The 17,159-nt window shown below is 34.4% G+C and overlaps 2 protein-coding genes and 1 long non-coding RNA gene across 4 annotated transcripts in view; 1 reads left to right on the forward strand and 2 right to left on the reverse strand.

The window, feature by feature from the left end:
• LOC124642675 (tyrosine-protein phosphatase 69D) overlaps nt 1–9,426 on the reverse strand; it is a 34,426-nt gene extending 25,000 nt beyond the window's left edge. For both annotated transcript variants that reach the window (XM_047181271.1, XM_047181270.1), the window contains exons 1-5: nt 9,132–9,426; nt 2,468–2,612; nt 1,825–2,075; nt 682–1,445; nt 284–463 (exon numbers count right to left, since the gene is read on the reverse strand). In XM_047181271.1, coding sequence (XP_047037227.1) covers nt 284–463; nt 682–1,445; nt 1,825–2,075; nt 2,468–2,612; nt 9,132–9,225 — 1,434 coding nt within the window. In that variant the 5' untranslated portion in view covers nt 9,226–9,426. The remainder of the gene's footprint in view (nt 1–283; nt 464–681; nt 1,446–1,824; nt 2,076–2,467; nt 2,613–9,131) is intronic.
• A 2,277-nt stretch (nt 9,427–11,703) lies between these two features.
• Nucleotides 11,704–17,159, forward strand: part of LOC124642608 — a 35,919-nt gene continuing 30,463 nt past the window's right edge. Inside the window, exon 1 of the mRNA XM_047181110.1 lies at nt 11,704–11,956. Within this exon, the coding sequence (XP_047037066.1) occupies nt 11,857–11,956 (100 nt within the window). The 5' untranslated portion in view covers nt 11,704–11,856. The remainder of the gene's footprint in view (nt 11,957–17,159) is intronic.
• On the reverse strand, nt 12,597–15,996 carry LOC124642609. Its single transcript, XR_006985792.1, has 3 exons — nt 15,840–15,996; nt 15,623–15,720; nt 12,597–12,901 (listed from the first exon to the last, which is right to left on the reverse strand). It is a non-coding gene; the product is annotated as an uncharacterized LOC124642609 (long non-coding RNA).

Consider the following 17,159-nt stretch of genomic DNA (forward strand, 5'->3'; position numbering starts at 1 on the left):
GGTCAATAGACCATTTATGTTTGGGACATGAGAAATGGCTAGTCTTAAATGTAGTTTAGAACACAGTTTGTTACAATAATACCGTAACCATTGTGTATTGTTTTATTTTTCTTATTTATCCAGCAAATAAGAAAAACCGGTATTAATCTTATCAAATCAAGGGTTACAAATATCATAAATGGACTCTCTACGAGAGACTATTTAGCGCACTTTCAGGTTTCCTTTTTTTAAACCTTTACCTACATCAATTACAATAAATCATTATTATGTCCAATATACTCACAGTATACCCCTTAATCTCAGCATTAGGTTTGAGCGGTTCCTTCCATGTCAAGTTCAAGTAGTCCACGCTACATTTCACCTGGACCTGACTGGGCATACCAGGCACCCCGTCCAGGGTTGCTGCCTCCATCTCTTCAGACCAATTACCACAAGTGCTCGAAAAGTATGAACAGGCCTTTACCTGGAATAATGTTCAAATTAAAACTTCATGTAATTAAGGTAAAAGATAAGCTATGAAAAAGTGAATTTCCCTAAAAAATATAGCACTAATAAGATTTTAAGCACTTAGGTAAATTTTCACTGACAATATAAACGACCGTTTTTCTAAAAAGAACTGTTTACTTTGTATATTGAACTTGAAAATTCATAGAAAACGGACGTTTGGCCTTAAAAACTTACTTTAAACACATAAGTGTTATGTGGCTCCAAATTTGCAAACATGTACGGTTGATTGCTACCATTCCTCTCGTGGCATACAGTGAAAGTTTTCTTGTCATCCTTCTTATAAGCGACCAGCATATAATAATGTATCAAGTCCGAAATATCGTCCGGCGGGGGCACGAAGCCAATTGTCACGGACGTAGCCGAAAAACCGTTTATAGAAATATTCGGTACAAAAATCGGCTCTTTAGCCAAAGTCGTCACATTACCGAAATTACTTTCAGGATTATCACCATTGCTCTCCCCGTACTGAGTGATCACTTTCAACCTGAATTTGTAAGTCGTCGACGGTTTCAGAAAGCTCACAACGAAAGATGTGTTCTGTGGGTCGATTTTTGGGTTGGAAGTGTAATGTGTCCAAGTAGCATTATTTCCTTCGTTAAGATTCATGTACATTAGCACATAATCTTTTATGGGCGAGTTGAAAGCGTTCACTGTCCAGTTGACGTAAACCTGAGTGGTGTTTATAGGAATGACATTATTAATGATAACTTTAGGTTTCGTCGTGAGGAGAATGTCTACAGTCCCCGAAAGATTTTTTGAAGACACTGGGTCGTGTAGCTCACAGGAGTAGGTGCCATTATCCTCGATACCATATATGTGCACCACATAGATGCTCTTGAACCTTTTCGCGTCAATTCGCTCGGTAGTACTGTTTCCGTCCTTGAGTGTGACCATGTCTTTCGTTTTCAAGTACCATTTCACTTCGCCAGGGTTGTACGCTGATAAAAGTAAATTATACATTTATTATTATTAATTACAAATACAACACAGCGTTAAGAAACATGATCGGGGATGCCATAATGCAGGTAGGTCAGGTGTCTTTCTGGCAAGATCAAAACGATCAGTTAAGAGTGAACTAACGAGGCGTTCGGGTTCTTTGAGGCATTTGCCAACGATTTTTGGTAGGTATATGAAAAATGACTGGGTTCAAAGAAGACATATAAGGGCGAAGACAGTAACGTTCCTCGACCCTTATAAACCCGCATTTTGTCGCGCTACTTTCTTAGGAGATTTTCTGTTATGGAACCTCCGCTAGTTATTTTTTTCTCCATGCAACACAAGAATTTACGACATTACAGTATAAGAAACAAGACTAACCTTCAAAAATACACTGGAGGGTGACGTTGGCGTGATTTGTGATGTTTTCCAAAACCGGGCCATTGGTTATGTTCACCAGTTTAGCAGGAAAACTAAGATCAAGGATGGTAACTTGGCTGTCGCTGGTGTTACCAACTTTGCCGAGACAGGTGTAATTGCCAGCGTCTTCCGTGGTAGTGTTGAGTATCGACAAAGTTGATATATTGGACATCGCTAATGAAGTGTCTCCCCTGCTGATCGTCTGGTTTATTCTGTTGATATTATTATTTTTGTTAGTTACATTCATAAAGGGTAGAATGTAGGTATTTCGTATTTTCAATAAATATAAGATTACTTTTACGGGTATAGAAGAAGACATGCTGAGCAGTGCCCAAATAATAAATTGACACAAAGGCAGGGGTGTGATGATGAACACCTATTAGATACACAGTTGATAAGACATATTCTTAGTGCTTAATTCTAATGGTTTTTATAGGTATATCAACTATACAATAAAAAATAGAAAAGTACTATAGACTAATCCATCAATTTTGAGTGCAACCGGCTGCAGCTGTACTTTCTATCTCTATTTGTAGAAGATATTACCTCCCCTTAATATTACTGCTTACTGTTTATAATATTCAATATAGACTTTGTCAATTACCTGGATGACATGTTCAGCGGCTTTCCATTGAATATCCATTCGATCTGCGCAGTGTCAGGGGTCACAGAGCAGGTGATGTTGGATGTGCCACCCAGTTCTCCCTTAACTTGCATAATCTCTACATTCAACCTCATCTCATCTTGAGCTGAAACAAATTATGGGAATTAATTTTTGGACTGAGGTTGGGCTATATTATATAGAAACTTTGGTGAAAAAGACCGAATGTTGGGAAGGTGAACCAACTGAAGAACAGCCCAGCTTCGTGACAACTAGAGGAAGCCAAGACCCATAAGGGGTTGTAGAGCCAACGAAAAGAAAAGGTTGGCCTATCCAAAAAAGTGGGTAAATGTGAACTGGACTCGTGCACGAAGGGTTCCATATCTACTATCATGGTTCATGAGATACAGACTGATGGCAGACAGCTGGTCGGACAGAGAGTCTTAGTAACAAAGTTATGTTTTGCCCTTAAGGTATCCCAAAAATAGTAAAGTGTGAGCCAAATGACGGGTATAGGATGATTTTCATATCATGCTGATTTTGCCCCGCATATTATGTCCTCCCAAGGATCTTGACGTCTTTTTTATACAAATATTTACTGTAATATAATGTGTAGAATATTTACGAAAGACATGGAAATCTGCGAACTCGAAGAGGAAGATGTCCAGGATAGAGCGAAGTGGAAGAAGAAGATACGGAAGGCGGACCCCGTCACAAGACGGGATAGACACTAAGAAGAAGAAGATAATGTGAAGAATATTTACGCAGGACGCGAGGTGAGGGCGCGGTGTTCCGGGCTCATTATGAAATAATAGGTACGATATTAAAACAACCTATAGTATACCAAGGCCCTTAGTAGGTATACACAATCTTCACTCACTATCATTAGTTGTATCATCACAAAATTGTAAACACGGTTTCAATCAATGAATGAAGTCATGTTCCCCTAGTCATTCATACGGTTTACGGTCAACAAGGCAACCGTTGTGTAAAAATTACCTTCGTTTTAAAAACATCCCTTTTTGTCCGTCGCCTAAAGAGGCCTACATGGCTTTAATGGTGTGGCATACAAGAGAAATAAGGAAACCAGTGGCTAACCCCAACTAATATATATATGTACTAGCTGTTGCCCGCGACTTCGTCTGCGTGAGCAATATACATTTTCCAATTTCATTTATTTAATCATTCATTGCTCAACCCCCGTAGGTGATAGCGTGATAATAGCCTGTGTTGTATGTGTTGAACCGGCCTGTAGGTAATAGTCATGCAAAATTTGATTTAAATCCATGCAGTACTTTTTGAGTTTATCCAGGACAAACATACAGACATACAGACAAAAATTCTAAAAACTACATATTTGGGTTCAGAATCGATTATGGATCACCCCCCGAGTATTCTTTTAAAAAAATATTCAATGTACAGTTTTGACTTTCCTATCATTTTATTTATAGATGACGAATGCAAAACCGCAGGTAACATCGAATTAATATAACAATATTCTGACAACTTTTTCCTCATTTGTTTGGTAAAACTGCCCTACTACAGAACAGTGATTTTGTCGGCTAGGGATTTAGGCTCAAGTTCATCTACAACACAAACGTCAGTTTTTTTTTTAAACAACTGTTTTCTAGGACTATTCAAGTTCAATTTTTAAAATGAAACAACTGTTTTAAGAAAAAATTACATTTATGTTGGAAACGCTCCTTATTATTAGTGAATACGAAAAAAACATTACAATAGGCATGATGACAGTAATCAAAAATCATTAAAATAATATATTTATTAAATTAAACTTGAAGCTTGGAATATAAAACGCGCATTGTTTTCTTTATTAATAATGTGATTAATATGTATTTTTATAAAATAAAATTACGAAATAAGGCAATCCGCCATGATATCTTGAACACCAATCAGAGCTCGTGACGTCATTTCTCAAAACAACTCGCGCGAAAGCGCGCGAACGTCACATTTCGTTATTGTGAACTTCCACTGCGATCTTTGTTTTTAATTAATTAATTGTTTATAACACGAGTTATGGAGCCCGGATTTATCAAGGCAAACAGCGCTAATTTGCCTAGAATTGATATCATAATGCTGGGAAAGTTTTTGGCATCAAATAAAGATTTTTGTTCAGCTGAATTTAGAAATGTAAAAACTTCCACGTAAGTATACTAGTTTAATTAAAAAACAATGAGAGATGAAACCTAACCTCGAAATAGTTATTTACATTATAAACTATGCTAGAATCTAGAGAACTATGTAATAACTTACATCAAAGTGATCTTCACAAAAATAAAGTTGTACCCTGGGCAATATTGCTTTTGAATCTCGCCTTGCAAGTTTAAGCCACTTGTTTCGTATTTTTTTATTGTGAGGAACGTACACAAATAATTCATCAGGAGTTGTTTTGGATGTGTCCTTACACTGGGGGACCCCACAACACCTATGCCCTTTCGAATTCATATTTAATAACACAAAAAACTTAATTATTGCACGAGCGTTGTTTACTTGCGTCTTGTAATTTCAGTCGTGACGTCACAAGTGACGACATGACACTGACAAGCGTTTTCGCGCCGGATTCAAAGTGGACAGAGAAAAATGCAATTATTTGATAAAAAAACTTCGCATATTCTTAAAATTAATAATTTTTCATATAAAATAGACGTATACCTACATCATACAAAGGAATTTAAAAATTTGTCATCATGCCTATTGCTTCAGTTTGTATTTATTTATGTGTTATTTATACAAATTGAAAGTTTTTGGGTAAACACAACTCTCTTGGATTGAAAAGACTATGGGCGATTCAAATAAAGTAATTTATAAGCCATTTATTATTCATCAAATGAAGGCTAAAAATAAAGACCGCATTTTCCCCAGTGTTATTTAAGTATATATTTTACAAATATTAAGTATTTATCCTTCATTGATTAAATTATTTCGTAAGTTCACAGCCTTCATGTTTTGTTGCTATCCAATAATTTGTACAGAACAATGTACATATTAACAATATCATGACTATATAATACAACAGAGCTAAAGGGATTCTTTGTTTGGCTAAATGCGCTTATCTCAGGAAGCACTGTTTTTTTTTTTCACCAATCTCTATTTTTTTTTTTATCAAATGTGCATTAAAATAATTTATCCTTGTAAATCATCACCACATCAGACTTTTTATCGTTCCACTGCAGAGGACAGGCCTCATCTCACATAGAGAAGGATTGAGCGTTAATCACTACGCGTGCTCAATGCGGGTTCGTAATTTGCGACTATACAGCTTTTAAATAAAAATATATACAAATTCAAGTCCTACTATTACTTAATAATATTTATATAGCATTCATGTTTACACAGCGCTTAGGATTGAATATTATCTAGTTTGTTATTGACAAAACGGATATGTACGCATCTATCGGAAAGATTACTAATGCGATACAGATAAGAATATCATGCCAAAATTGTAAACATTGATTTCAACTTTTTCCAACTATAAACAGTTTGAAAACTAAGAAATTTCAAGAATCTATCTTTATATAGTTGAATTGAGTGATTTTGTAAAATCAGTCTACAAATTAATAAAAGTGATACCCAGCTGGCGAGGTCTTGTCTATGTTTCGTTTAGCCGAATAAAAGGTACCCAATAGCTTTCCTTGACAAATGGGCTGTCTAAGACTGATAGAATCATTCAAATCAGTACAAATGAGCAAACTTTTCAGCTTTCTGCTGTTTTTGCTTACTTTGGGTAATAATGAGCTTTTTTTTAATTTATTGAAATTTTAATAATTACATAAGTGTGTTTCTTAAGTCTAAACTCGCCAAAGTTTTACGTAAAAGTCAAGTACACATGTACTTGGAAAGGCTAATGATAACACTATTTTTAGATTGTAAACTATTACTATTCAACTTGGTTGGTTGGTTGGCCATGAGTAGGGCTGCCATCTCGAATTTCACCAAACCCGGACAAACATTAAAAAAACCCGGACATTTGGCGTAAATCGCATTTTTTCCCCGAAGGAGTACGATTTTTTTAAACAAAATAATACCTAATTTGTAATCCATTTACTATTAACACATATTTAAATCCAATGAGGTGCTTCCTTACATGAAAAGTGTCCGGGTTTTCCCCGGACACTTCTTGAAACCCCGCCCGGACGGCCCCCGGACGGCCTCCAAACGAGGACAAATCCGGGGAAACCCGGACGGATGGCAGCCCTAGCCATGAGAAAGAAAGTGTAAACATAATTGTACTACAGATATAGCGGTAAATACTGTTATCAGTGTCATATACAATTGACGCGTTTATTAGCTTCCAGAAGCTGATAAGATTTCTTATTTGACTCAAATTATGTATATGTAGTGTTCTTTCAAACTATGAATGAATGATGATAACTAAAAGGATTTGACTATTGTTAGAAGTGCGTGTGTTACAATAACATGTGGGCTCAGTATTTATTTAAAGAAAAAGATAACAAAAGACAGCCAACAATGTTTTATTTTAGAAAAAAAAAATTACTAACTTCTAGCAGAAGGGAAAATTAAGAAAATATTTTTCAATGGATATTTTCAGTACTTACACCTAAATCTTATGATGATGTAAACAGCATAATATGAGTAGGTACGTTGTTTACACTAAATGAAGTTGAATACACAATACCTAGGTCTGCAGGTCAGGATTTGAGGCTAAGCATAAACAGCCATTTATTATATTCAGGCCAAAACGTAAACATAAGTCAATTCAGGCAGTATTGTAAAACAAGATTCAGTCAAGTAAACTAACAAAAACTATTTACTGAAGAAGACATATTCTGTCCAATTAATTCTGAATATATTCTGTTTAATTATGTTTCGAAAGAAAGGACAAATTAAGTTAATATTCCTCTTTCCTCTGACAGCATACGTTTGGCTCACCACAAAACAAACAATTTATATTGCCATTACTTATTGTGTTCATACAATAGAAAACTATTGTTTGTAATTCACATGACAATGTAGCACTAGAGAGTTTTTTACAATATTGTATACTTACAAGTAATTGTGTTCAGATACTTTTACCTCCCCACTCAGAGACATTTAATGATTACATTGTCACTCCTTAGTGATGGAATGTCATACAAATCCTTCACTAAGGAATAGCTTAAGCAACCATTAAATGTCTCTGAGTGGGGAGGTTAATGAGATAGGGATTTATTGAACAAAAACTCTCTTTTTTCGTCATCTTTAATTTCAATTTGTAACACAAACAAGGCAAACTTATTTTTGCGTTCGACTTTAAAATCAAATGATACAAAACATGTCTGCCAAGCCTATTCTCAACTATGATGCGGTTGTCTCCCAAACTAAATGGATACAGCCGAGTACCAATGGCTAACATGGCACAACTAACAGCATATCTGACCTTTTTAACCTAGTTACCCAGGTAACCCGATAGCCCTTAGTAGGACTGGTTGTCAGACTTTCTGGCATCTGACTACCAGTAGCACCTGCTAAAGATGTTGCAATGACAGCTGGAATTCACCAATTTATTGTGCCTTCCGAAACAGTCATTGGTGTCCAAGATATACATTATTACGTGATCATAGAATTATTTCTGTTTCAATTAAATATTTGTGATATATTGCAAAAAAAATTAAAAGGAATTTAACAAACATTTAGCAGTAAATGATACATGATAAAAAATAATTTAATTTTCCTGTAGTTACCAAACAGATTAGTGATAATAATGATTCAATTATAAACTGTTTTGCTATCCATCAAAATAAACCAAGATTAACCTGTAGAGTTTGCCTATGTTATCAATACTATTATATTATGTATACTTAGGTTACTATTTGAACTGAAATTTGAATGTTTGGCAGTGGTTACGGGTAGTCTGAAGCCACCAAGTCTGACAACCAGTTTTACCAAGAGGTATAGTGTTACCCGGGTAACGGAGTTGAGGAGTTTGAATAGGCAGTTGCTTCATGTAAAGCACTGGTACTCAGCTGCATATAGTTAGACTGGAAGCCAACCCCCAATATAGTCAGGAAAAGGCTAGTTAGACTATAGGTTTTATAATTGTTATCATACAATAGTTAGTAACAAAGTTAAGTTACACAATACTTTGTTAACTTTTTACAAGCAGATTCATCAACAAAAGCTTATTTTATCTAAAATGTTGACCATGAACCTGATTGAAGTATAATTGTGGTAACTATACCTAACTATTTTTTATGATACTAACAAATAACTATCATGAAATGAATCATAACAGGAATAATTGTTTAGGGGTAACATTTTAACTTAAATATAAATGTTTATCCTGTTGAAACTCGGATAATATTCGTTTTCAACATTTTTAGACGTGAAAACTATGGAAAGCTCAGCATTCAACCATACTTCTGTTTATTACCAGATTATTAGGATCGTAATTTAAGTTTGAAAGCTTAATATTGTAACTAAACAGCATTTATACACGTATATCAAACAGGAATACATTCATTGCCATGCTAAATAGCATCCGCTGGCAGCAAATTTTGAGGAAACACATCAATTGAAAAAAATGCGCGTACAGGAACAAAAAATATTGTCCAGTTACATGTTTCTATGTGCCGAACAGTAGATACACACGTTCGATATTGAAATGTTTAAGTTCCTACGCTGAAACAATCTAAAATTGTGTATTACTCACCTAAAATTGGATACCATAGTCCCATACACGGCATACACAGAAAATATAGAACAAGTGCCGCGGGATACTTCCCGACGGTGCTACTCATTGTCATGGCGGAAGCACCTCGTTTTTACAAATAATACGCGCAAAAACGCGACATTAAAGTCATCGCACGGTTATTAAACCATTTTCTATTCACTTATTCAACGATAGCACTGATTAATTCTATAATTATCACGCAAAACTACAAAGCGGCTGACACCCAAAGCCGAACAAACAATCCCACTGGGAGTGTTGCCAGCTCAACTAAATAAAATTACTCTGCTGCGCACTTTGCTGACCAACTGCTCAGTATTTTTGTAACATTATCCTTGTAATTTTTCTGTTATCAAAATGTTAAATTATCCTCATTTTACAAATAATGAAACTTTGCCCTTTAAATCATTAGTACACAAAAAGACCCGTTTCAAAAGTTTTTGTTGTTATTAGCTAAAAATGACTCATTTCAAGACATAACAATCATTTTTTTTACTTATTTAACAATAACTTTGCACCTTACAGTTTAAAGCAAAGCAAAGCCTTACACATATATATGTTTATGTTATGTTTTACACAATACAAAAAATAACTATTTTTATAATTTGTAGCGGGTAGCGGGAAATTCAAATATTAAAATTCTTGATATTGTGCATATACCTAAGCATGAGAAAATGCAAATCATCAAACTAGTGAGTGATTGCTCATAACTTACACTCATAAACGCTGTTCCTGCAACTGTTTCGGGCGTGCTCCCCAACTTGGTTCCTATATTATTTCTATGGCAGTCAAGTTTCATTAAAACATTTTATTGCCATATTTAAACTGGAACCACTCGCTCGCTAGTACAATATGTTCGGAAATAATTTCAACGACAGGATTCCATAAATTGTTGGTAACACCAAAAGTAAAACTTATAATCTGTCTATGGTTTCGTTGTACCAAAGACCTTCGTAAATGAAAAGGGGTAGGCAGAACATGTAATAAAAAAAAATATTTAAGGAGTTCCCATAGGGAAATAATTACAATGACGTGATAAAAAAAATAATTGAACAAAACAACGAGGATGTGATTAGTGATAGGTACCTTCCCAATATGCAAATTGTCCAGTGCAGTACTTAATGTTGACCTGCAATAGGACGTTCAGTAGATATCAGGGGCCCGATTCTCCTAAGTTAATAATGTCAAAATCGAGTAGAAATTGAATCGCAATATGATCGCAATAGCAGTTTTAACCATATCGGGCATTCTGCTACTAATAAAAGACCAATCGTATTCGATTGACATTTGATTGGTGTGCGATTGGTCTGCTTTTTTTTAACTTTGGTCTATACGGAAGTTTGCTGTACAATCATTTTGCAATCGTAAATCATTTGCAGACAAAATGATTCATTATTGAATGACAGAAAAGGATAAAAACGTTTATTTCAAAGAAAAAATAGCGGAATGCCACATACGCTTCAATCGTAATCGAGTCGGGATCGGATATCAGTCGAATCGAGTCGAACGTGAATCGTATGACGCTTAAGTAAAATTAGGAGAATCGGGGCCCAGAATGTTTTTGTGTATTTAGTCGCTCATTTTCGTCGAACAGAAGCAACATCGCGCGAATGTTAGGAAGTTTTCGTCGCGCGATCATGGACCCGTCCTATTGATCGGACGATCGACCGATCGTCCAATCATCCGCACAAGGACGAGTATAAGGATAACAATCTTCATTTTTCCGTTCGCCGAAATACTAATAATACTGATTTTTGTTTTTATGCAGTCACTTTCTCATAGCTCTTTTATATTATGTTTTATGTTTATATATATTTTGTAATTTTGTATATAGTATTTTATTTTTAGTTTTGTATAAAGATAAGTAGTTTAAGTTTGTATATATGTATAGTGTGTACATTGTAGAAATAGATAATAAAAACAATTTATACTTTCTCATAGCGAGATCGGATTGATGAATTCGCATCGCATCATCGCACGAGCGACGCGATGATAAAATGACGAAATACCAATAAAGGCGGTAGCTATAGGTAGGTATCATGTGTATATGAGATAGTGGGAATTTGTTTTTTTTCCTCATATCCATATCACATCCCTGTATAATTTATGAAATGATGATTATTTTATAATTAATCAATTAATTTTAATTTATTCTTTAGGAATTCAGTTAGTTTTTTAAGCTAAACTGTGTCCCAACATAACAAGGGCCCAAAATATAACGAGTTCCCACAATTTGGTATAATATAAACCTAAGTTGTATCTAAGGTTTAGGGCCATATACAGCATTCGTAAACAAAAGCTGTGAGCAGCTTTTGTTTACGAATATGTATGTCTCTGAACGAGTCTTTTGAGTTAGAATTTAATGCTGTTACGCTATCTAAATATTTTATCTCTTTAGAACACTAAAAATTAAAATAATTTTGATATTTCTTTAAGAAATTATTATAAATACGCAAACTTATAACTGCAATTTTTGTTAGTAGTAGTACATGAAATGATGCGGCAACATTATTTGTTTATTGACATGACAAATGACAGACGGCGGGGTCTTGTTCGATGGCAGCTCGATTGGTACAATTTAGACGAATTAAATGACTCGTTATAGAGATTATTTCCGCTCTTATCCGATAACGAAGTAAAAATGTGTTTTATAAATACTGTTTAAGCTGTTCACGCACGCTTCTTACGTGCGTATTGTGTTATTAAGATGTATATTCATTACACCGTAGGAGCCATTTTTATTGTATTTATTTTGTGCGTTCATTGTGATAATGTAGCCAACGACAACGAAATCAAGGAGATTTACGGTGAGTAAGATGCTATATTAATTATTTTGATGTTGTAAGTGATGGGTGTTGTGTTTTTTTGTTGTTTTGTAGTATCACGCCTATAATCTGACCGCCCACGAACTCGCCGTGAGATCCTAAAGGTGCACCCCGTCGGATCATGAACTGAACATGAGTTACATTTTACTAACGTTTCTGTTGTTAATTACCATACAGACTTCCTGTATGCATGACCCTAGTAGTTGTTACCTTTAGTGTGCTTCTCACATGGACATTGTTTTTGTACTATGATATTTTTTTTATAGATAAAGGCTGTTTTGTTTTGCCTCATCAATATAAATTAGAAAAAGAGTACTATCCCAATAACATATCCACATAACTATTTGTATCATATCCAAATATTAGTTTTAATTATCTTTTTTTATATTCCATACACATATCTTATTGGAATTTTACGAAACTACCCAAATCTGTTGTATACCAATGCTGGAACAGTTCTTAATTTCATATTTCATATATTTACAAAAGGCATCTATCATATAAAGTATGAAAACAATTTCACAGCAATTTCTTATGCATACTTACCTAATTATACAATCTTTCATTCATACATAATTCAGACCTATTCAGGGGTACATATTTGTAAATTAAAAACAAAATATACAACAACAGCCTCATGCCATTTATAATACAATTATTATTTATACATAATGCATTAGTTAGTTTTATGTAAACAACAATTAAACATATGGCTTAGTATTTATGATATTCTCAAGTTCCATGAATGACCAGATTATAACCAGAATTGAAATGACTAGATATTAAAACATCACATAGCTTGTTATTTGATATTATCATCCTCTTGCCGTTATTCTATATCTGCGATCATGGCACAAGAAACATTAGTTCTAGCCATATTGACTGGTTGTCATCTTACACTATATCCATCCATCTTTATGCGAACACCTGGATATTTGACAATAATCACTAATTAGCTTACAAAAATATATATCACACAGACTTTAATATGTTTTTGCGCAGCTTCTTGCAACAGGATAAATAATAATTTTTGAAGTGGGCTAGTTATTGATTTTGTAATTAGCAAAATATATTTTTTTTAATGACTTCTACTAAATGTTAATTCAATTCATAACAAACCATATACATACCAAATATGCGTTAACAATGGTATCTGCGTTAGACCATTTATCTACTATTTTCAATCCTGTCATAGACTCCGCTTTTGGACTTCTCACAACATTACAAGTATTTCAATTAATAGTAAATCAGAATTTTATTAGTAGCATTATATAAAACGTATAAGATTTTACTACTTAATTGAATGATTAATTAACACATTGTTTTTAGGCACCCAATTAACAATTAATTTACTACGATTATCAACCAATACATTTTGGTTTATTTTTTTTTCCTCTTACATATTTATTTGGTGCCTAAATAAATAATAAATAAATAATGTCGGGACACCTTTTTCACACACGGTCGGTTAGCCCCATGGTAAGTTATTTATTAACTTGTGTTATGGGTGCTAACACAACTGATAAACTACATATAGCTACATATATACATATTTATAAATACATATCATAACACCCAGACCACGGCCAACAAGCATGCTCATCACACAAATGTCGACCGAACCGGGAATCGAACCCAGGACCTCAGGTTCGGCGGTCCGGCATGATGACCATTGTGCCATCGAGGTCGTCAAAATAATGGTTTGAAATAAGTTTGGCAAGTTAGAGTCAAGTTTTACATAGTCAATATAATTATCTACTTATATTATTTTTTTACGCACAAATCCCACTTTTTGTTTCCAGTATTTTGTTGTAATTGCAGGAATAGAAAGACATCATTGGTGAACATATTAAATGTCTAATCATCACGGTACATAAAAGTTAGAATAAATGATAGGGAAGTCTTAGCTTTAGCCTTTGGGTAAGGAACCCTGAAAAGATGGTACAATGACCTTTTTATCAGTGATATTCATGATTTCTGCCAGACAACCATAGGATGGCCCAATATGCAGTTATCAACTTGCACTGACATTATCATTCATATCTATGTGATTTATCGATTGCACTGATATTCGTTTTATTTGTACTTGGATAAACATATTGATATAATTTTGCAAATTATGGTCTTGTTCATGTGATGTATACAAGAATTTCTAAATATGTTATACAAAAAAAGTCTGCTCTGGTATTTCCTATATTAACTTACTTAACTTCCCAGTTGAACTAAACAGTTATAATGACTACTTACTAACTCGAATCCAGTTAAGCTTTTACATGAGTCATCAACTTGTTGAAGGCGGACTTTTATTGTATTGGTTATGTTTGTGCTGTCAGTAGTTTTTCAGTAAATGCAATTTCATTGGTCTATCTATAGTATTGATGTGATCCAGTTGTATATTATTGTTATCAATATCTTGCTTTCTGGTCTTCAGACAGAAGCTTCTGATCCCATTAAAAAAAATATACAAGAATGGTCATCATCATATGCATATTTACTGTTCCATTCTTGGGCTTAAGCCTTTTCTAACAGAAAAGCCACTAGCATTGATCTCCGCGTATAAGTTTTAATAGAAAATTTAACAAGTCCCATCTCAGCAAAATAGGTCGCCAATATTACTTTGTGTTATTTTCTGTCGGTCGGAAGCGATACGGGGGATAATCCCGGCATGTAGGTGTCAAGCTGTTCCCACATAACTACATTGTTTATTATTGTTGTGGAGACATGGAAGGATATCTACTTATGTCTAGAAAAAATTCGATTTTTAAGGATGAGGTTCGAACACGAGGTTAAGGAGACTTGCAATTTTGCATGCTGAGGCTTAACACGCGAACGTGTCCATATACCTCCTTAAACATGATTTTCAACTTAGACAAATAATACATACATAATAACGTAGTTTTTGGGGATTTTGATGTAGCTTTAAATTACATTTCCGAGCCACGCGTCTGTCTGTAGCGCTCGGCTACGATCGGCTGCATGCGGCTGACGCATCAATGGTCATAATATGTATGGGAAATGTATGTCACCGTCTTCGAGGTATACGACACGTCAATATCGCTCCATGTTCTTATAATACTCTTGTTAAGTCGCAGACGCGATTGTCTATTGGATGCCTCGAAGATATGTTAAAGAATACTATAGTGACTACTGTTTTAATTTATAAACGGAAAAACGCAGCAAAGAACCTAGTTGAGGAGTTCATCGTCGAGACTTCAGATCTATGTGACTGAAGATTCTGACTTTATTTTCGATCAGATAGATAGTTCTTACAACATCTTGTCTTCAAAATTGATCTATCGACATTTATTAACTTCGATTCGAAGTATGAATGAAACACAAGGTCTCTGTAGAAATGGTTTTAAAAAGAATAAATATAGAGTACTTCTTTATACAGATGGGATTGTTTGAAGTATATCGTCTTCAAAACGTGGTTATTCTCGCATCGAACTAGCCATCACAATTCACAGCCACATTTCATGCATGATTGGTGTTAACCAATTTCGTAAGAGATATAATATATCAATCCATTTTTAGTGACCGCGAATTGACGCATCCATAAATTCACCATTATATCGGTCCATCAATGCTATTGTATGCAACCGCGACACCATACAGTATTTTGAATAAACAAATAGAACAAAAACAAACCTTCATTTTCTATGCCTCATTGGAATTCGAATTCAAGTAAACCACTATTGTTGATTTAATAATAGTAGAATTTCTCAATAGTCTTCAGGTTTACGCGACTGAAAAAAAGGATTCCTTAAATTATTGCTATTTTATTATACCTATTCATACTTATTGATACATCATTCAATTAACGTTTGTACGAAATGATCAGCGAATTTGTATAGAGTTTACTTACACACATGTACCTTCTTGGACATATCCCTCATTTGTTTGGGTTGCACCTACATAAAATTAATTATATGTTTACCATAGAATTACTTAAAAAAATACACAAATTATACGGACCCGTAGTTGTATTCTATGGTCCATCGACGGTGCATGATTCCCGTATGCCAGTGAGTCACCGGCTAATGGATTTGACCTTACTCTGCGGGTCCGCGCTAAGGGGCCGGTGCAACTGGCGGCGAGAAACTATACGCTGTATTCTCTTTTTGTTTGTGAATCGAGGAAATATTTAGTAAATGCCAATTTATGTCTGTATTTTGAGGTGGAAAATTCCTTTTTGAGGGATTTGTTAAACCTTTTTTTGCTAGTTTACGAAAATGTTACGTGGTGCGTGAATAGTACTTCTATCGTTGTGAATCTTTGTTTTTTTTATCGTTTGTAAAATGAAGAATTTCAGCTTTAATTGGGGTAGTATACACTCCTAGTTTAACCAAAAAATACTAGTCTTATCATTTCTAAATCAGTCAGACGAATTTTGAGAAACAGTAAAAAAAACTAGCACGATATTTGAGTCATTAGGCTTGTCTGTAATTCTAGGGATTTCCCATTTTTAGGGTTCCGTACCTCGAAAGGAAAAAAACGGAACCCTTATAGGATCACTTTGTTGTCCGTCTGTCTGTCTGTCTGTCTGTCAAGACCGTTTATCTTAAGAACGCGTGGACGTATCAAGCTGAAATTCACATGAAATACTCGGGTCTATTGTCCCTTTAGGCTGTGAAAATATCAAGCTTCTAAGCCAAGCCAATCAAAAGATACAACCGATTATGTCGATATTTTCAACAAATTCTCGACACTCGCAAAGGAATCAAAACCTACAGAGTACTTCCCGTAAACTCAGAATCTTGAAATTTGGCATGAAGCATTGTTATATAATGCAAATATAGGAAAAATTACGAAAATCTCATTTTTTTTGTTATATAATATAATAAAAATATTTTAATAAAATGAAACTTACTACCTTATTTCTCACGAACGAATAAAGGTACCAAATTGAAATTTATACCAAATACCTAGGTCTATTGTCCCTTTAAGCAATGAAAAAATCAAACTTCTAAGTTAACGCGATCAAAAGATACAGCAGTTTTACCGACACCTTAGACGAATTTCCGTCACACGCTAGGGAATCAAAACCTACAAGGTACTTCCCGTGAACTCAGAATCTTAAAATTCGGCACGAAGCAACGTTATATAGTACAGATAAAGGAAAAATTGCGAAAATGATAAATTTGAAGTTACATAAAATAAAAATATTATTTTTGCTTACATGACA

Source organism: Helicoverpa zea, chromosome 25, assembly GCF_022581195.2.
Source record: "Helicoverpa zea isolate HzStark_Cry1AcR chromosome 25, ilHelZeax1.1, whole genome shotgun sequence".
NCBI lineage: Eukaryota > Metazoa > Arthropoda > Insecta > Lepidoptera > Noctuidae > Helicoverpa > Helicoverpa zea.